This window comes from Macrobrachium nipponense, chromosome 12 (genome assembly GCF_015104395.2).
Source record: "Macrobrachium nipponense isolate FS-2020 chromosome 12, ASM1510439v2, whole genome shotgun sequence".
NCBI lineage: Eukaryota > Metazoa > Arthropoda > Malacostraca > Decapoda > Palaemonidae > Macrobrachium > Macrobrachium nipponense.
Window position 1 is genome coordinate 22,780,390 of NC_087205.1, and position 22,019 is coordinate 22,802,408.

Sequence of the window (22,019 nt, forward strand, 5' to 3'; positions counted from 1 at the left end):
TTAAGATGCATTTAGATGCGCCTTGTATCTTACTCGGAAATATTCTCTCATGATCTTGATCTCAATTGGTATGCAGCACATTTCTTATCCAAGATTATATATGCAATTATTATTATTAATTCAGAAGATGAAACCTTATCTTGAAATTCAAGTTTCCAAAGAACATGGTGTTCATTAGGAAGTAGTAAGGGGAGATAAAGTGAAATACATAAAGAAGAGGGCCCTCTTATTAACAAAAGAAAAAATAGAATAATGAATTAATGAATAGATAAAAATATATTAAAATGCATTATCCCTTATCTGTTTATCATCTCCAGTGCCTATGAATCACTAAAAAATGGCTCATGATCTCTATCCTCTTGTGACGTCATGTCTACAATCTTATCTTTGCCTTCCTCCGTAATTATACTTTAAAATGTTACTGATTTCATTCAGTGAATCTAACAGCTATCTGCTTTGTGAAAAATACTTCAGTGAAAATCCATATATTTCTCCATGCACTGTTTTAACTTCTACTTTGGAATTACCTATAAACAAAAGAACAATTCTTCCGCTTTCCCTGTCTCCCTAGCTATGATTTACCTCAATAGTTTTATTCATTGTAAATCAAAGTAAATACTATTTATCTAATCATTACCTTTGGTTCTATTAGTCCTCTTCCTTTGCTTTTGCTTCTATGAGCTGACTGATATTTAAATAGTTCGACGATTTTTATTCTGCAAGTTTTGCTTCATTATGTATTACTAGTAGTGGGTTATCATGCCACTAACCTAAATTATCTACATTATACATATTCCTTTCCATAATAGTCCACTGCGGATTTGTATGAGTGCGCATATATGTGTATGTCCATTTATACTGTTATATTTCAATGAAAGCATAATACGTCAATAGCAAATCTTTTTGTCTAATCAAGTTCTTCTTGTGAAGAAATAATTAGGATAATAAGAATTAACAATAAAATTTACCCATCACCAATTGCTGAGAGTCAGAATTAAGATCTAAGTCACAAATAAAAAAAAAGATTGCGGTACTATGACCAATGGCTGGTGATCAAATCGAATGAACACAAACAAATACAAATAAAATAACCAAAAAGAAAAGCTAAATCATATAGATAAAAAGAAATCAGTACAGTAACTGAGAACAGAACTTGTATATAAAAATAAAATGAAAGGCAATTTGTGAAATGAATAAAAGAAGAAATGGCTCCCTGTTCCCAGTTAGGTCTGACATGAGGAGACTGAAGAGTTGAGCCAGGATTTGCCTCTGCCGGATGGGGCCGAGTGTGGTTGGGGAGCGAATTTATTGTAGGTACAGTTTTACCCTTTTATTTCCACGATTTCCAAGCCGTGCTACTCTCACCAAGCGTCTACTAATACTCATACTGTCGCTCATATTATTGCTACTAGTGATGATGACATATATTCATACACTGATGAATTTGTTGAATTATCTGTTTTTGTAATTACTGATCTCCACTTTCTGCATTTCCTATGCCTTTCTGTTACTTCCTTCGAATAAACACCATATTCTTTGGAAGCTTGTATTTCATGTCAGTAGCCCCTGTGGGCTTGTTGCATATGGAGAGGGTTCATCTTCAGAATAATAATGATAATAATAAGAATAATTCCGTATTTTCTTCCCTTGTCCATTTCTTCTGGTTTGCCTCTGTAGCTCTAGTCTCTGGTTGCTGTTTACTGTAGTTGTGGTGGTCAGTTGCTGGATGACGACCTCCAAGTACCTGACCGTCCTCCCTGTCAATTGTCCCGTATAACTAACTGGCTGCCGGACGGTGATCCTCTGTTGCCAGAGTTCCATTTAAATCGTTGTCGTTTATTTATACTTTTCTTTCCATCATGGCTTAATTTTGCTATTTAATCCATCTGATCCTTTCCCAAGGAATCATCGCCGAGGAGAGTGGTCACCCATTCAACGACTGACCAGCCCCAATGTTGCTTAACCAGCCCATTGATGAGCTAAATCATTCTGCCATGGCGCCACATGGGAAGAAGGACTGATAAAGAAAGACGAAGACCCAGAAATATACAGAGACAGTAGAATGACAAGCAGAACGGAGGAATGGCACAACAAACCATTGCATGGGCAGTACATGAGACCGACTAAACAACTGGCCAGCGATGAAACATTGCAGTGGCAACAGAGTGGAGATTTTAAGAAGGAAACAGAAGGAATACTAACAGCGGCACAAGATCAGACCCTAAGAACCAAATGTCCAAAGAACGATCTCACCCATATGAAAGATGAGACCATAAACCACATAGCAAGGAAATGTCCAGCACGCACTTGCACAGAACCAGTACAAAAAGAGGCATGGTTCAATTGCAAAAGCCCTCGACTGGAGCCTGTGCATGAAACACCAGCTACCTTGCAGTAATAAGTGGCATGAGCACCAACCTGAGGGAGTCATAGAAAACGATCAGGCAAAGCTCCTCTGGAACTATGGTATCAGTACAGATAGGGTGATACGTGCAAATAGACCGGACAAAATCAAGAATACAGTATCACTCACTGATGTTGCAATACCGTGGGACACCAGAGTAGAAGAGAAAGAGAGAGAAAAGATTGTTAAGTAAAAAGACCTGAAAATAGAAATAAGAAGGATGTGGGTTATGCCAGTGGAAATTGTACCCGTAGTCATGCGAACACTAGGCCAATGCCAAGATCCTGAAAAGGAACCTAGAAAAACTAGATGCCAAAGTAGCTCCAGGACTCATGCAGAAGAGTGTGCTACTAGAAACAGCTCACATAGTGAGAAAAGTGATGGACTCCTAAGGAGGCAGGATGCAACCCGGAACCCCACACTATAAAAACCAACCAGTCGAATAGGATGACAGTGATACACCAAAAAAATAAAAAATAAATAAATAAATAAAAAAACAATAATAATAATAATAATAAATGATAATGATAATAATAAAATAAAAAAATAAAAAATAGAAAATAATAATAATAATGATATGTAATTTAGATTCCATTAACAAAATAATTGATAAATAAAAGATTTCAGGAAACGTGTGGAAAGAAAAGTATGGTGGAGATATGGTGGCCAATATTTATGGCATGGGAGTTATTGGGGTAAATTGGATCATTGATATTCTCGTATCATATTGCGTATTAGCATATATATGGCACGTCATTGCATCTATGTCCGAGGGAAAATCCAGCCGTGTTTTATATATAACCCGAATCAACGTTCGCCTGAAGCCACTCTTCAAGAAGAAGAAGAAGAAGAAGAAGAGGGAGGAGAAGAAGATTCCACCGTTTAGAATGAGGGAGACGAGCCCCAGTGCAGCACGTCTCAGGACTTGTTACTTTGCCCCACCTCGGTTTCCTATTGATCTCTGAAAAGGAGAGATGATTTTCCTTCATGTTTTAGAAAGACTATAGGCGAGGAGTGAAAAATACAGAAAATACTTTAAGCGAAAACGGATTTACTAAGAGAGAGAGAGAGAGAGAGAGAGAGAGAGAGAGAGAGAGAGAGAGAGAGAGATCTTCAAATTTTCATTTTATTGTCAGCTAAAAGGGACGAAGAAAATTCCTTCTTTGTTTATAAAGATTACTGAGGAGGAGTGGAAAAGGAAAGAAAAAATATATTGGAATCAAAGAGCTAACGAAAGTTATTCGTAAGTTATTTTTGTATCGCTGAAAGGGAGGAGGTTTTTTCGTTATCCTTTAGAGAGGAGTTACGAGGAAAGCGTGAAAAAATACGTTAGACATTTTTAGCGAAACAGAGTTGAGTAAAACGAGACACCTTATCTCAATGACGATAATTCTGATTCACGGCTGAAATACGGACTTAATGAGAGCATTTATTTCTATCTTTTTTGGTGATGAGGTAAAAAGAAAAACGGTCAATAATTCTAGGAAAAGTCTTTAAAAAGAATTGATAGTGAACTTTAAGTTCTTCATTGAGAGAGTACATTTAAAACCAAACGCTCATGTTTATATTATTTCAATCGCACATAACCAGGTACAAAAAAAAAATAAATAAAAAAAAATAAAAAAAATAAACCGGTATTTCTACACCTATGTACGTACGTGTAGAAGAAGAAGATGCTAAACGGACCATCATGGAAATATAATCAAGGTAGATTCACAGTTATTTAGCTCTGTTTTTAATTTCAATTCTTAAACAAAGACACTAAAGGAGCGGGCTATCCAGTGACCTTATCCGGCCTAAGATAGAAAAAAAAAGTAAATAAAAAAACAGTAGCAAGAGTAAGATTTTACCACGAGGGAAACGACAGCAATTAACCGCATAAAAAACACCTTGGAAGCAGGAATGTTTTATAGACTGTTTGACTTCAGAAGAAAAAAAAACACGAACATATTAAGTCTTCAAAAGTTCCCTGGGAATTCTGTACAAGATTCCATTTCATCTTGAGAAAAAAAACGAGTCAAGAAGATTTTTTTTTTTTACTTTGAGACAAAAAAAACTGTCCTAGTGTTGTTTTCACTGATGAAACATTAGAAACCTCTCTTTTGAAGAAACTCGAAAAGCGTTTTTTCAAAAAGTCAAATGAACACAGCAGACAAATCTGGAGGCTAAAGATATGGGAGGACTGGGTGGGGGGAGAGGGAGATGGAAAGGGAGAGGGAGAAGGGGATGGAATTGAGAGAGGGAGATGGGAAGGGGATTGGGAGACGGAGAAGTAGAGGGAGAGGGAGAGTGATGAGGGAGAGGGACAAGAGGAGAAGGAGAGGGGTAAGAGGAGAGGGAGAGAGGATGGGGAGGTGATTGGGAGAATGAGAGGGATAGGGAGAGGGAGAGTGGTGAGGGAGAGGGAGAGGGGATTGGGAGACGGGGAAGGGGAGGGAGGGGGTGGGCACGTGGTGGTGATGGTGGGTTGTTTTCATAACAAGGAAAAGTTTTAATGGCTTTTTGGAATATCCACCATTTTTGTAGAGTGACAAATAGTGGAGTGGTTCAGTCATTGGGCTTTCTTAATGATGCCCTCTATTCTACTCTATTCTTTTCTCCTCTTCTTCTATTCCATACTGTAATCATTCAGACGCTGATCGTTTCTTGTCAATTCCTTTAGTTCATCTCATTCCTCTCTGTTCTATCCAGGTATGTAAATGAAGACCTCCTTATCTTTCATTAGCTATATAAATGATAACACTTTTAATATTGCTTCGAGTAACTGTAAACCTATAATATTTGGAAAGGAAATGAAGGAGAGATTCCGAGATCTCTAAAAAAGATGAATTTCTAGAAAAAAGGGGGTGATTAATGAAGTGCATGATATAGAATACTATGAAATAATTGAAATAATCTGCAACATTGACGAATTAAGAAATAAAAAAACGGAAGCATAATGGAGAAGTAAAGTTGAAAATTACAAAATAATTATATGATGAATCTCAATAATGTGTAAATCTAAAGAAAACAACAACTTGAAATGACGAAAATAGATTTCTGCAAGTGATAGGAATTTCAGACGTTGAACAGCTACGCTGAAAGAGCAGTCTTTAGAGATCCCAATTAATATCTGCTATATTAACCGACTTGAACAAGGTCATAGAATGAATAAGCATCATCTTACGTGTTATTTAGAGTTTGTAAGTGTACTTCACATTGAGTACTAGCTCGAAAAAGTTTTTTTTTTCAGCGAAGTAAAGCCATAATCAACAGAACGCACCTAAATTCGTTACAGTTCGTCTGTCAATAGAACCCAACCCAGACCCTCTTGCTTCTTCGGCGAGTGTCATAACCATTAGACCGTAAGGACCTCAAGAGGGAGTAAAGTATCTTTGCTGTGGTTTTATATAGCTATCTTTATCTAGTGCAGCAACGCCAAGAGATACCAGTCTATTAAGTATTTGGTGATATGTTTCATCTGCTATTCCTATTATTTTTTTCGACACTTGTGGTTGCTTCAGTTTCCCCCCATGATCAGCTTTCTTTGCTAATTAACCTCTTGCCTTCATTCAATAAATAAATGAATAAATAAATAAATAAATAAACAAGTACATAAACTTGTGCAATATGGAAAGTGTTAGTTCAACAAACACTAATATTCCGTAAGAAATGGCATTTACACAAACTAAAACAATGTTTCATATTAAAGTGGATATGAACTTCCATCGCATACAAATTCATGAGGGCGAAGAGCGTCACATCACGCTCGACCCATTTGAGTATATGACATGGATCTCTCTCCGGGTCAAGGTAATCGAGAGACGCATCTGCGAAATGATGCGGTAATCCAGTAGCCGAGTTTCCAATTGATATCTGCAGTTTTGTGACCCGATCTCTCTCTCTCTCTCTCTCTCTCTCTCTCTCTCTCTCTCTCTCTCTCTCTTTATTAAGAGACATGGTGTGGTGTGATTTGCTCTCCTTTTGTAAATGCTGTGCTTGCTTTGCAAGCGATGGCTTCGACAGCTGAAGTATAATTTATTTTTTTTTGCTTTGCTCTCGTCTTTTTTTTCCTTGTTGCAAAAGGGTCATGCTTCTATTGATAACGAATATAAAAATGGGACGTCAAATGACATGCCAAAGAGGCGTAAAGTTAGCCATTTTCGTTGGATGTTGGCGTCCATTATTTAGCGAATGCTCTACCGTGCTGCCAACCGCACGACTATCCAAAGTCCAGGAAATATCTACTCTCTAAAAATGACTAGAAATGATATTTAGATAATTCGCAATATCTATGCTCTTTGATGTTTGACGAGGAAATGCCTAACTTTAAAATATTTCCAACGAGAGAGAGAGAAGAGAGAGAGAGAGAGAGAGAGAGAGAGAGCACCTGACCGTTATTGAAGCGGATGTTTTATAAAATATAGCTCAGATCATATTTTGCTAGTAAATACATCATACGTTTTTTTTTAAAGAAATTATAAGTATTTTCGATACACATAGTGAAGCATAGTACTCTCTCTCTCTCTCTCTCTCTCTCTCTCTCTCTGCCATAAATGCAGTAATGGATATTTATCTTGAAGGTAGTCCACTACATTAGAGTTCTCTCTCTCTCTCTCTCTCTCTCTCTCTCTCTCCTCTCTCTCTCTCTCTATAGAAGTTTGCTAGTATTCTCCATATGCTGGAGAAGACGTATTATCCATTGTGTTTTACATTTTGACAAACCTATAATTGACGAGGCCTAAAATGTTGTTTGAATTTCTCCCAATCAGTTGTCAGTGCTAGCAAAGGTGTATGATATGAAATAAGTTAATAAACAATATTTTTTTTTATATTTTTACAATCGAGAGACATAAGATTCATTGTTACAGTGCAGTGACTTTGTTCTTAGGAACTGAAGCTATTATCTTTATGCTCTTCTCTCTCTCTCTCTCTCTCTCTCTCTCTCTCTCTCTCTCTCTCTCTCTCTCTCTCTCTCTCTCAAACATTCAAACATCCAGCAAAATACGCGTATAAAGTGTTCAAACAGAAAAATACGAAAACATTATTTTTCTAAATGTCCACTAAATCTAAAAAGAAAAACTTTGAGAAGAAAAACGAACCAAAGCTTCAATGAATGCAAACGTTAATTGATTTACGGAATAACAGTAAATCGGATTAGCAGAAATACAATAATGAAAATATATAACATTTTACAGCAAATTCAGCTCTTTTTTATACAAAACACACATAACAAAAGGAACTTTTTAATTAAGAAAAAAAGAAGTTATGTATCAAAAACAAAAATATAAAATTCGATGACCAATGTCCGGAAAAGTAAAAGTTGCATGAATATGCTTTTAGCTATAAAGGTTTCGCAAAAGTTGTTTGTTTTTGTTTATAAACGGTCAAAATGAACAAGGGGACTATTGTGTGGAGAATTCTAAAAAGTCCAGGTGAACTACAATCAATAATAATGCTCTATTATTAAATATATCTTTTTTTTTTGTATTTCTGTTAACGTTAAACAATGAGACAAAGAATAATCGTTGATATTCGCAGCTGCGGGTATGAATATATATATTTGCACATTTATTTGCACAAGTTTTTATGGGATGGCGATGATAACTATCTATGGATTCTGGCTTTCCTTGGAGATTACGCAATTAAGAATAAACCAGACTAAACTTTTATTTACTTCGTTGATAGAACTACCAGGGTATAGTGTTAGATATATATATATATATAGAGGACCGAAAAATTTAGGAATGATGGTGATTTTTATATGTGAAAGGCTTCTGACGTTCATTATCGGTCACCCATCCATATATTGTCCATATACTGTTTTATAAAATTCAAATTTATCGATCAGTTCTTGTGTACTTTATTATATATATATTTTTTTATTCCACTTATTAGACATTTTCTCACGTTTTCATATTGTTATTATCTGCTATTTTGACATATTTTTCCATTCTTCCAAAGCCTGTTTTTCACATGTATCTTTGAAATTTATTTCCCACTGTTTTCTCTCTCATTCTCTACATCTCTGTTTTCTCTCTCTCTCTCTCTGTCTTCCTTTTTAAAGCAATTTCTCTCACAATTAGAAACGCGATTCCTGTCGTTCATACGACGTAAACAACAAAGAATTATCAACTCATTTTCTGGAGTTCTTTGACAGTTCATTCATCCAATTGGATCGTAAAAGTCTGAAAAAAAAACTTTCAACCCATTTTCCTGCTCTGCTTGGAATTTTTTTTACTCTAATCAATTTTTATTAATACCATCAACTTCTTGTTACTCTCTTTTTATCCTTCGTCATTTCTTGTCCTCGTCAGAAACGTCAGAAAGATTATAACTTTCTCTGTGAAAAAATCTTGCGTTTCCAATTGTCACATAAATTGCGTTGAGAGAGAGAGAGAGAGGAGAGAGAGAGAGAGAGAGAGAGAGAGAAATTAAGAAAGTTTATGGGAAAAATGTGAAATACAGCTTTGAAAGAATGTAAATACCTTGATAATCTCTGTTACTTCTTTCAAATGAACGCCATATTCTTTGGAAGCTTGCGTTTCAAAGTCGAATTGGTCCCGTAAGACAGGGATTCATTCCGTCCTATTAATTAATAATAAGTAAGAGGTAATAATAATAATAATAATAAATTAAGATAACAATGGTTGAGGGAGAAGAAGGGCGGTTTGTTGTTAGGGGGGGGGGGGGTTGGGGGGGGGGGTTGAGTACTGGACTCTTGGGGAGTGTGGGGGTATATGGGTAGTAGCCGAAGGATACAGGACTAATGCTCTTGTCTGGCCGTCGTTACAAAGTTTCAATCCAAACATTTCAATTTTATATTTCTTCATGCCAAATTTAAGTCGAAAAGGGACTTCCAGAGTCCCACCCGTTTAATTTTTCTTTTATTTTTTTTTATTTTCCTATTGACATTTTATTTTGATGATGGCAGCGATAGCAGCATTTACGTAATTATAAAATATTCCCAGATTAAAGAGAGGAAATGAGAAATAAATAAATGTACATGTAAATAAAAGGAAACAATAATGCGAAGGTGATTAAACAGGTGAGTCCAAACAACTCAAATGAAATGATGTTTCTGTCCTTGTCGGATTCCATGCGAGGGGAACAAGTCAGAAATTAATATAAGGTAAATAATTTACGTAATAGGTATTTATGACAAATAGATTGTTATATGCTATATAGGCAAAATGATAACTGATATATATATATATACATATATATATATATATATATATATATATATATATATATAGATATATATACATACATACATACATACATATATATATATATATATATTATTTATATATATATACATATACTATCTATATATGTATATATGTGTGTGTGTGTGTGTGTGTGTGTGTGTGTGTGTTTGTGTGTGTGTGTATTACAAAATCCTTATAGAGGACATCAGCCTATATACGCTAATGAGACAAGGTATATGTGATTACTCTAATATCAATAAATGTTGTATCAGAATACATGCTAGATTTAATTAGTTTTCAAACATAAAAATTACAGTCTCCATACAATAAGGGGTATCGCTGCTTATATTCTAAGTTGTCCATAAGTAAATTGTACGATGAGCAGTGGTGAGGACATGCATAAATCCATAAAAAGCTGATAATTTTATTGAAGTTTTTGACTCACGTTCTTTAATATTTCCGACCGAAGATTCCCGTCAGTCGGTAATAGGCTCGTTGGTCATCAACGCTAAACCACACTTACCAACTATAATGTCTTTTATGTCCTCACACCAATAGATGGCATCACTAATCGTGCTCAGCCCTTCCACAACGTTTCCATACATCGTGCCGCCCTTCGGCTGGAAGGGACCCGTGTGTATGCCAATCACGGGCGGAGTTCCAGAATCCAGGTACCAAACTGCCCCCTTGTCGCTCTGGATGACGTGCGATCTTGCTAAACAATAACGGGAGACGTTTTCGCTCACTGCTTCTGACATGTGATAGCCCAGCACTGTCCTCTCCCAGAGCTGCCCTCTGTTGGCTATCTGTAAGGGCATGTTGACGTAGCTGTCTCCGGATCCACCCGTGAAGTGATGATGAAGGCTTCTGTATCTGCCATTTTCGTTCAAGAGGATGCTGACCCTCCCCAATTCGGCTCCTTTCATGGTCAGGTCCATGAATACGGTGCTTTCGGATGTGGCCAGGCTTCGAACGTCTTCATACTGACGGGAAGGGAAATTTTAATGAAAATACAAAGGGAGGTTTCTTGTCCATTAAAAGGGCATCTGCGCAATGAAATAGGATGTATTTGCCTGGCCAATTCCATAGATCATTTAGTTAAAATATAACCTTAACTCATTAATATTATTTGGAAATAAATGCCCTTTCTTATTCAGTGAATTATCTTAGATTTGGATTTATTTGTGCCAGGCAGATTAGGAACATTCTCATGAAGAACAAAGACTTGTGGTGTTATTTTATCATCAATAGTTTTATTTGATAGTTATAGGTTGCTCCTCCCTCACTTCCTTTCTTTTTTTCTGATTCAATATTGAATCTTCAATTACTGAAGTATACTCTTGATAAATGGAAAACAATCCAATTCAATGAGAATTCTCTATGGCCAACCCAACGAAGCCAAGATTCACTTACAACCTCTACACAACGGACAGCTGGTTTTGGCCTAAGTCGAACTGGAAACCCCCGTCACCCACCCACCACCCCCCCTACCCATACCCCATTTCCACCCAAAAAATATTATTAAGCAAATAAAACGTAAACTACAACTTAGATATGGAAGCCTTGAAATAACGAAGGCAGCATAGCCAAAGTAAGAGTCAAAATATGAACTAGTACACCAACTACACGAAAGGGCGAAGGAAGCATTACAAAAAACAAAAACAGCTCACCAGTTACCTGGACATAATACGCCTTGGGAATGGGCTTTTCTTCTTCTTGTAAGCAATAGAGGAGAAGTTTATTGCTTTCGATTGTGATTTTGGCCGATCTTCTTCTGTTGCCGTCTGTCTGCAGAGCGTAAACTCGGCCTTGTTCCACTAGACGCCTCACAGGAGGGCGCATTTTCCCAGAGCCTAAGGCCTATGATAGTAATTAGAGGGTTAACAAGAAAATGGTATGTATCTAACCTAACCATTACACTGCACAGACGAGAAACCTATAGTATTGTACCACCCACACGCACACACAAATATATATATATATATATATATATATATATATATATATATATATAGATATATATATATGGATATATATATAGATATATGTATATGGATATATATATATATAGATATATGTATGGGATATATATATATATATTATATATTATATATATATATATATTATATATATATATATATATTATATATATATATATATATCTATATAGATTATATATATGATAGCGATACCACAGGAAAATGAAAGTCAGAAATCTAAACGCTTTCGTCTTTACTAAAACATTGTCAATTTGTCAAGGAACGAATGGAATACAGTTGGAAAGAAAGTTATCTGGTAAACAAAAAGATCTAGATTGCCCTGAGGCTATCAATGTTTGTAAAGGTATTGTGTATGGTGTTAAGAGCAAGCCTTCTCCCACTAATGTACCCGTAACATTTCTCCAGGCTTATAAGAAAATTAAAAAAGACGAAACAGTGCGAGTAACAAAGGCAGATAAGTATAATGCGGTGGTAATAATGAATAAAATTATGGCATTGTTAAATGATACTGATACTTATACGAAACTGATGTCTGATCCTACACACAGTGAACTCCCATTTTAATAAACCTTATATGTGTGGTTTAGTCAAGACACACAAATTCAATAACCCTATCAGACCAAATCATTAGTTCAGTGAGCTCAGTTACGTATAATTTATCTAAATGGCTTGTAAAAATTCTCACACCTTTGGAGGGAAACATTTCTAACAGGAATGTAAAAAAACAATGTTGATTTTATAAACAAATTGAATAGTTTAAATTTGAATTCTGATTTTAATATGATTAGTTTTGATGTTGTCTCTTTATTTACAGAAGTGCCTGTAGATGATTTACTTGAATTTTTGGAGGATGAATTAGAACATCATGATATTCCTTTAACTGTAGCAAACCTCGTCAGTAAATTTATTTTAATGGGGAATTTTTTGTACAAAAGTTTGGCATGGCTATAGGTAATCCCTTAACTCTAGTCCTTAGCAACATTTACATTGAATTTTTTTAGACAAAATTCTTGGAAAGAATTTTGCCCCAAACAGTTATATGGTTGAGGTATGTGCATGATATTTTCAGTATTTGGCCAATTCACGAAAATCTCTAGGAATTCCTTATTAATCTCTATAATTTAGTCACTTCTATAAAATTTACTGTAGAGGAAGAAAAAAAATGTAATTTGAATTTTCTTGATGTAACTGTCCATAGAAATGATAGAAATTTCACCTTTTCGGTCTTTCGAAAATTAACTAACATTACCTCTTGTTCATTACTACTCCAATCACCATCAAAATGTTAAATTATCTGTTTATTCTTGAATGTTCCTAAGGGTTTTACGTGTCTGTACCCCGCAGTTTATTGACGCTGACATTAAAACTATTTATGATATTGCCTTGAAACTTAAATATCCAAGGACTTTTGTGGATGTGGCATGGAAAAGACCTAGAAAAACATTTTATTTAACTAATAACAAACTTGAATTTAGTAAGCATAACATTCTAAAATTAACTTATGATGAAAGGTTTATAGAAATTCCTATTTCCTAGAATTTTTTTAAAGCTTTTTGTTTTAACATAAATGTTGTTTGTTTTCATTCCCAGTAATGTTAATGTCCAAAGATTTTAGTAACAAAAAGTTCTCCTCAAGTTCTTCCCGGCTGCATATATGAAATTCCTTGCAAAAAGTGTGGTAAAGTATATTACGGACAAACCGGTAAATCTCTTTCACAACGACGCAAACAGCACCAATATTCTGTGAGAACTGGACAAATATTGAAAGCATTATTTGTACATATGAGAGATTTGGATCATCCTATTAACTGGAGTCAGGGAAGATCCTTAATCCCATGTAATGACACAGTTCTATACTGAAGTCTTGGTTTATTTAAACTTGATGCCTTTATAATGAAAAAAGTTGTAGATAAATATAAGTAACAAAATTAATGTATTCAGTTTTTACATGTTTTGGACTATATTGATACGTTGTAGTTTCTGTTAGGGTTAAATCTATGTTTAAGTTATTGACCATGTGATATCCGATAATCCTTGATTATCTCTTTGATTTTTACCCTTTTGACAATTAACCATCTGGTATTCTTGATCATTTTGTTTACCGGATAACTTTCTTTCCAACTGCATTTCATTCGTTCCTTGACAATGTCTTAGTAAAGACGAGAGCGCTTGGATTTCTGCCTTTCATTTTCCTGTGGTATTTACTGTGATTTTTAAAGTATATATATATATATATATATATATATATATATATATATATATATATATATACATATATATATATAATACGTGCTCATGCTGTATATAATAACAAAGTATAACAGTCACAAATTTAACTATTGATCCCAAATGATTTGTCGCTCAGTAACAGATATTCATGGATCTCACGCAAGCACATATTAGCTTCTAAAAGAGCTTCTATACTTAGTTGTAGACAGTAATTATTTTTAAGAAAATAATTACTGTACCTGACACACAGGTGTATAGATAAGCAGGTTTACCAAACTAGTGTTTTAAAATACTCCATAAAAATAAGAAAAATCAATCTGACAGATTTTCATAAGGAATACCTCTCATTGCTATAACTCTTACAGATATAATAAACCTTAAGGAGATAATAGTAAAATAAACTTTACCATACATAACTCTTACAAATATGATAAATCTGGTGGAAATACAGAAAAAATAACTAAATTGGGATTGAGAATATAAAATACATATACAAACCGTGACTTGGCTCGATAGATCCATTTTACTAGCAGAAGCACCTGTGATGGGAACAGGATGAAGGATATCTTCCTTAGGCTTGGAGGTCAGGGCCTTCGTCAGGCTGATCTGCATCTTTTCCGAAGCTTTCAGCGCCTGCAGAAGGAGGAATTTGCAACTGACGAAAGGCACAATGATACCTCCAGTGGTTAACGCTTAGGGACAATCTCTACACAAAAATATATTTTCTTGGAATCACTGTGGTGATATTACTGTGTTGCCATAGCTAGAAAACTCCCACATATCTCTGGAATCACTGTGGTGATATTACTGTGTTGCCATAGCTAGAAAACTCCCACATATCTCTGTACATTATCTTTTTTATTATTGCTTGCTCAATAGCAAAGAATATCCTGCCAATTTTGATTTGATAGCCAATAAATACAATGTGTACGTGTCTGACAATATGCTTCTTGGTCAGGTTTTCAGAACAATAAAAAGTGATCGATTGCCTTTCAAATAAATAGGGGCATTCTCAGGATAGTAATTACTGATAATAGTTACATTTCTAACATGAATGGTAATTACCAAAAATTGAAATATTTAAAAAATAACGTAACCTAAAGCATACCTTCTTTCTCTCCTGTATCTGCGTCTCCTTCTCCAGGAGATCCTCCCTGACACTCTCAACCCAACCGCTGGCCGCCGTGTTCACCTCTTCGGTTTTGTCCATCAAGGAAGCCATTTCCTCCAGGGAGCTGGTCGAATCGAGCGTCCTCTTGGCAGCCGCCAGCTTTTCCTCCCTCTTCTTCAGCTCCTGTCGCAGCTTCTGCAGCCTAAGGGAACACGTCCTGGACGACTCGAAATGGCCGTCCATGTTGGCCTGATACTCTTTGATCTGATCGAGAACTCGATGACAAAACTCAGATTTCTGTCTGTTGTAACCCTCCTGGAACTCCTCTTCCACTCTCATGATCCTCTCCACGTCCTTCTCCAGTTCCTTGAGGTCGGACGAGATCAATTCGTTGGCGGTGCAGACGTCCTTCTTGAAGTCCGCTATCCTCTGCTGGTAGACTGTGCTCTTCTTGCTCGCCTGTCTAGTGTACTGCCTTCTCAGGACAGGCAGAGAGCTGATGCATTCCAGTAGCGCTCGGTTGATCATGAAGTCCGCGGAGGAAGTCGATTTGAATTCGTGGCCACAGAAGGGGCAGTGCCTGTTGTCTTTGGTAATGAGGTACTCGATGCATTCGGTGCACAGGTTGTGGGAACAGGGCAAGCTTCGTGGGCATCTTGAGTCGTCGTTGAAACCCGCGTTACACATGCCACACTCGGTCGGATTGGTAGAGTCCTGACGAATAAATATTTCTGTATGTATATATATATATAGATATATATATATATATATATTATATATATATATATATCTATATATATATATACATATAATATATATATAATATATATAATAGATATATATATATATATATATATTGTATATATAATATATGTAGATATATATATAATCTTTGCATAAATATATACACAAACATATACGTATATACACACATATATATACACACATACATACACACACATACATATACATACACACATATACATACACACACATACATACATACATACATACATACATACATACATAGGGGAGAGTGGGGTAAGATGATCACACCCTTCTCATGTAAGAAGCAAAGAAGAGATTGACTTGTGCTGCCACCTACTAGTTCCTTTATACACTAACAGTATTCTGTGAGAAACATGATGTGCTCAAGAAGCATGTTTGTGGAGTATCACAAAAAAAAAACTTAATTTTGACTCCCAGAGTAAAAATTAGGAACAGCAGGCCATTTCACCTTTTTCTCTACATACCGGAGGTAAGTTTGATTTCAGTAGTTGCGTGCACCTTTAAACCTTTGTGTAATATTACCCTCCTTCAGTTTTTGCATATTACTTTGTTTACATGTCATCTTGATCATCTTAATGAAAATGGTGGCAATGGGGTACGATGATCACTTGCAGGTGGGGTTGGTTGATCAGAGTGATTATCTTACCTCAATATTAATGCATCATTCTCAAAACTTTTCAGACATGAATTATGTATAATAAATGCATTATATGAGGATTATAAGATATTAAGCTATATATTCATTTTACACTTAAATTAGGCCTACTATTATAGTATGGCATTCTATGTATTTACTTAACATATATAAGTTTTATATACATAATTTTATACGTTTTTTTAGGTCTAAATACCATGTACATACACTAGGTAAAACAATAGAGCATCAACACCTCAAGATGTCCTAGCGAAGGCTGCACAAGCCTGTGCTGAAGGTGAAAAGTATAAAACTGTTGCACGTGAATACAAAATTAATCGAATGACTTTGAAGAGATTCTATGCAAAATATAAAAAAGATGGACCACAAACATTAGTAGGATACAAGAACCTTGCACAGCTAAAGATTGTGTTCAGCGAAGAGCAAGGAAAGGATTTGGCATCTCACATAATAGCTTTATCTGATGGTACTATGGACTAAGCACTGACAAAGTTAGGTCTTTGGCCTTTGAATTTGCTAAAAGGAATGATATCAAAATGCCTAAAAACTGGCTTGATGAAGAGAAAGCTGGTATAGACTGGTTCGTTTGTTCAGACAACGTCACAGTTTATCAGTTCGTCAACCAGAAGCTACTTCATTGGCACGAGCAACAGCTTTCAATATCACTTCCCCTATTCTTAGTACATCAACTTGTCAAAATACTAGCTATGTCTCTCCGACTGATATACCTTCATTTCCAAAAGCAGCTGCACGTAAAAGGACCAAGCAGGGTGGTAGAAAGAAAGGTAGCACAAGGATTCTCACAGACACTCCTGTTCGCAATGATATAGCAGCTGCCAAAGCAATGAAGGGCAAAACAGCAGAAAATAATGTTTCAAAATGTCGAAACAGACTTTTTCAGGAAACTCTGCCATCTTCTGATGATGAAGATGATGTTGACATGCAGTTAATACTGGAGGATAGCTCTGATGGAGAACAGAATGATGATGATATTGTTGAAGGTGACTTTGTCATCACTAAAGTAGATGGCAAAGCTCGTTCTTTACTCTACATTTCCCGTGTTGATGTCATTGACAATGATGGCTATGAGGGTTGTTTCCTCAGAAAGGTTTCAAGCCAAGTTGGTTTTAGTGTTGGGAGGCCATCTTTTGTAGTGATGAAAAGGACTGTCACTCCTTCTCAAAAGAAGTTGTGATAAAAATAATTACCCACTCCTCAGTATCTCAAAGGCACCCGTCGAAAGTTAAACCAGCTTGTGTTTTAATATTTCTAATGGGATTTGAAATATTAAAACTAATTCCATAAAACGTTTAAATGTAAAGCTCTTATTTTCTAAGAATTCATTATTTCCAAAATATTTGTAAGACGTAAACAGTGCACAAAATATGAACTACCACCAAAAATTTGCATTTATTTTTATAGTCATTATTGTTTTTGAAAGATATTCTCTTTTTTGGCATATATTTTTTTAATCAGGAACATTTTGTTACTTTATATGATTTGCTGTGTTAAAATAATGTTACTAGTATAATGAAAAGTTTTTCCCCCTTGGATGATCATTTTACCCCATCAAGGTGATCACCTTACCCAACTTATGGGGCAAGTTGATCATTTTGAAAATAATTTTTGAAACAAACATTTCATTTACTTCCTCTTTACCAAACAATTTTGTATGTGGATGGAAGACAGGTATATGTATGAAGTATTACTGTACAAATAAACAAAGCATTTGCATTATTAGTTTTCCTTCCAGAAGTTAAAATATGAAAATGTGATCATCTTGCTCCACTCTCCCCTACATACACATACATACATACACACACACACACACACACACACACACATATATATATATATATATATATATATATATATATATATATATATATATATATATACACACACTGTATATATATATATATATATATATATATATATATTATATATATATATATGTAGAATCCATGGTCACATTTTTACCAGATACATATGCATCTGTAATAGCCACAATGCCCTCTAAACTTCTTGAATTCTTTGCTCTTTTTTGGATAGCTTGTCATTACAAAGCCTGAAGATCAAGTTCAAAGAAAATTTTGAAGAAATTGTGACGTCCGGTACCAGGACACGAACCCAGGTCCCATAATCACAAAGAAGTCACGTTGCCGACCTGACCTGTCCTTCTCGTGGTCAGGTCGGCAACGTGACCTCTTTGTGATTATGGGACCTGGGTTCGTTTCCCCCGGTACCGGACGTCACAATTTCTTCAAAAATTTTCTTTGAATTCTGATCTTCAGGCTTTGCAGTGACAAGCGTATCCAAAAATGAGCAAAGAATTCAAGAAGTTAAGAAGGAATTTTGGCTATTACAGATGCATATGTATCTGGTAAAAATGTGATGAGTGGACTCTACATATATATAATCTATGATAATAAATTATAATTATATATAATATATATTAATAAGTATATACATATTTATATATAATATATATATATGTAATATATATATATATATATATATACATATATATATATATATATATATATATATATATATATATATATATAATTATATATATTGTGAACTTGCTACAGACAAATTCTTTATTTCTATTTTAGTATAAAAAGGTACGAACATTTTGCTGATAAACATTTGTATTTTCGACATCCTTATAGTAAAATGAATATCAGAATAAATCTAATCTAATGTTCCTCATTTTCTGTTTCTGAGGTATCAAGGTCAACTGACCCTTAACCTCGATTGTCCGTCCATTCCTCTACTAAGTAAAACACACAAACACAGGCATTATATATATATATATATATATATATATATATGTATATATATATATATACAATAGTTCTTTGTAAATTTTTCTTCTATGTTTCACTTTGGTATTCTCGTAAGTTGTCCCATGAGTATCTATAAACATATTATATTAAATATATGGAGTTCCTCATTTAGAGAGTTGCCCTCCACTCCACATCTTTTCAGTGTCCAGTAATAATGAAGAAAATTATTGTCCATTACACAAAACCATTACTGTACACCGGTCATCATAGAGATCTTTACTTTTATGGCAATGTAAACTAATAGAACCTTTTACAGTCTTTCTCTGTGCATCACTGTACATGATCGTCAGTTTATACCAGCGCCATGAAAATTCAAGGCATTACATAGCTTTGATCATTGAAAGCAAAGAGAATTTCTTCATTATTCAATATTTTAAAATACACGCTCTTCCGCAGCCAATCTTTAGTTTTCTGTAAAAGAAAACTACTGAGATGGCTTTGTCTGTCCGTCCGCACTTTTCCTGTACGCACTTTTCACCTCAGCACTATTTCCTGTCCACCCTCAGATCTCAAACACTACTGAGCCTAGAGGGCTGCGAATTGATATGTTGATCATCCACCCGCTAATCATCAGACATACCAAATTGCAGGCCACTAACCTCAGTAGTTTTATTTTTATTTCATTTAAGGTTAAAGTTATCCGTAATCGAGTCATACAGAATTATACCGAGACCACAGAAAGATAGATCTATTTTCGGTATCCTGGATTATACGCTGTACAGAAAACTCGATAGAGCCGAAGAGACTTCGGCGCATTTTTAACTTGTTTTACATAAAAAAAATCCTTTACACGGTAATCCGAAAAATGACGGTAAGTGTATCCATCTATGAATATTAATTCTAATAATAACTTGCCTGATGATATTTCCGAAATGCTTAACCTTTGATACGATGTATCTCTCCTCTAACGATGTCAAGAGCGTTCGATTAGATAAAGAATAGATAGATTACTTGAATGTTAGAGAGAAAATCTGAATGAAGAGACAGGAATTTCTTTCATAATTTCCTGTGTAAATAATGATATTTTCTTCTGGTTCCTGGTCGTCACTATCCAGATGTGGTAGTAATCCAAGGTAATTGTGAGTCAACGATTTAACCACGCTATGGTACACTTAGATACGTCCATTAAATTTAGTTTTATATGTTGTCTAGATCATCTAACCCTGTTTTTTTTCAAAGTGTCTCTTGCCATTATCTAACAAAGGAAGCCCAAGGACACACTGTTTTGCAAATACCGAGCACACTGATAACTATAACCATGTGTTTCCCTCACCAAAAAAATAAATAAATACAAATCAAATAACTGGGGATGATATCCAGATGATAAAATTAGTTATTCCCTTCGTGCGTCCCTTTACAGAAATTAAGTAAACAAATAATAAGTAAATAAGCCACAAGTGAATGAATTAAGAACTTAAGTCAGACTTACCATCTTCTCTGAATCGAGAAGCCCGGAGAGTCGGTCAGTGAATCTTCTTCCTGGGAGTCTCTCAAGAGATCTCTAGGCGACCGCTTTCCGAGACCAGGTGACTGACTGACTGGTTCTGCTTAGTCCTACCGAAGCTCAGGGTCCCTCCCTGATAAGAAGATAAAGACAGGCGATAAGGCTTTCTTTACGAAGTGTTTGCTATCTACGGTGACAAAGGTAATGGGGATGATGAAAGTCCGTGGCGTGTGGTGAGCATCGTCAGACCTTGTGACCTCTCTTCTTCCATCACGAAGGAGAAGGATATCAGGGTGGTTAAGGGCATTCAGTACTCAGGCAAAGGATTGATAGAAGGATATAGAGGAGGTTTAGGATACTCAGTGCCTTGACAAAGGATTGATCGATTCCTGCACGAACGGCAAATGATGACAACAATGATCCTGGCTGAGATCGAGATCAAAAGTAGCTTGGGCCTAGTGAGGTGATGCTTCCGGACGCATTAAAACAATACCAGTCAACCCAATAACAGATGCAAAACTTGGCAAGCGTCCTTATTTTTGTACTTGAGAGAAAGATTCGTTTTGGAATGATTTATTGCACTAAACGTTGAAAAGTAAAAGATCGCATAAGAAACTTATAAGATTTGCAAAATACTCGTAACCACTCTTGTGTGTGTGTGTTCTTATGAAAGAAAACATTATTCCACTTATCTATATTTAGATAAGATTAAACAATCAGCTATTGTTTTGTCTTGTCCCGTTTTTTAAGGAAGTTGAAACCTTTGCCAGAAACATCTTAAAAATTAAACTTTGAGAAACTAATTCATACTTAGTAAGACGCACAAGTGGAGTCAGTGAAACGACATTTAAGAGAAAGAATTCAAAACTTAGTAATATATACAAGTGGTATCCATGAAATGATACTTTATGGTGAGGAGATTAGTCATAAAAGCAATTAGATCCTTGTCTAAGCTTTCAAAGAATGAACGCCATATTCTTTGAAAACTTGAATTTCAAGTTAATGGCCCTTGTGTGTTTGTTCCATATGAATAGGGCATCTTCTGAATAATAATAATAATAATAATAATAATAATAATAATAATAATAATAATAATAATAATAATAATAATGATAAAATAAGGCACGATCCCAAGATCCCTAAAAAAGGAATCGGGAAAAAGAAAAATAGAGGCTGAAGTAGGTCCAGGACTCATGTAGAAGAGTGTGATCCTAGAAACGGCGGATATAGTAAGAAAAGTGATGGACTCCTAAGGAGGCAGGATGCAACCCGGAACCCTTCACCATAAATACCACCCAGTCGAATTGGAGGACTGTGATAGACCAAAACAAAATAATAATAA

General features: G+C 35.2%; 2 protein-coding genes across 2 annotated transcripts in view; both read right to left on the minus strand.

Annotated features, from left to right (window-relative positions):
* Nucleotides 1–10,007: 10,007 nt before the first annotated feature.
* LOC135224412 (uncharacterized) lies at nucleotides 10,008–11,528 on the minus strand. Its single transcript, XM_064263382.1, has 2 exons — nucleotides 11,275–11,528; nucleotides 10,008–10,580 (listed from the first exon to the last, which is right to left on the minus strand). Exons 1-2 carry the CDS (start codon nucleotides 11,437–11,439, stop codon nucleotides 10,074–10,076), a joined length of 672 nt encoding a protein of 223 aa, XP_064119452.1. The 5' UTR covers nucleotides 11,440–11,528; the 3' UTR covers nucleotides 10,008–10,073.
* A 2,360-nt stretch (nucleotides 11,529–13,888) lies between these two features.
* The window catches only part of LOC135224413 (E3 ubiquitin-protein ligase RNF168-like), a 36,225-nt gene continuing 28,094 nt past the window's right edge, over nucleotides 13,889–22,019 (minus strand). The window contains exons 3-5 of the mRNA XM_064263383.1: nucleotides 20,663–20,810; nucleotides 14,935–15,651; nucleotides 13,889–14,459 (exon numbers count right to left, since the gene is read on the minus strand). Of these exons, the coding sequence (XP_064119453.1) occupies nucleotides 14,139–14,459; nucleotides 14,935–15,651; nucleotides 20,663–20,665 (1,041 nt within the window). The 5' untranslated portion in view covers nucleotides 20,666–20,810 and the 3' untranslated portion in view covers nucleotides 13,889–14,138. The remainder of the gene's footprint in view (nucleotides 14,460–14,934; nucleotides 15,652–20,662; nucleotides 20,811–22,019) is intronic.

Coding starts and splice junctions, on each gene's coding strand:
- LOC135224412 (XM_064263382.1), bottom strand. CDS start 11,439: ATGCGCCCTCCTGTGAGGCGTCTAGTGGAACAAGGCCGAGTTTACGCT. Junction 10,581..11,274: donor CCAAGGCGTATTATGTCCAG/GTAACTGGTGAG, acceptor CCTTCCCGTCAG/TATGAAGACGTTCGAAGCCT.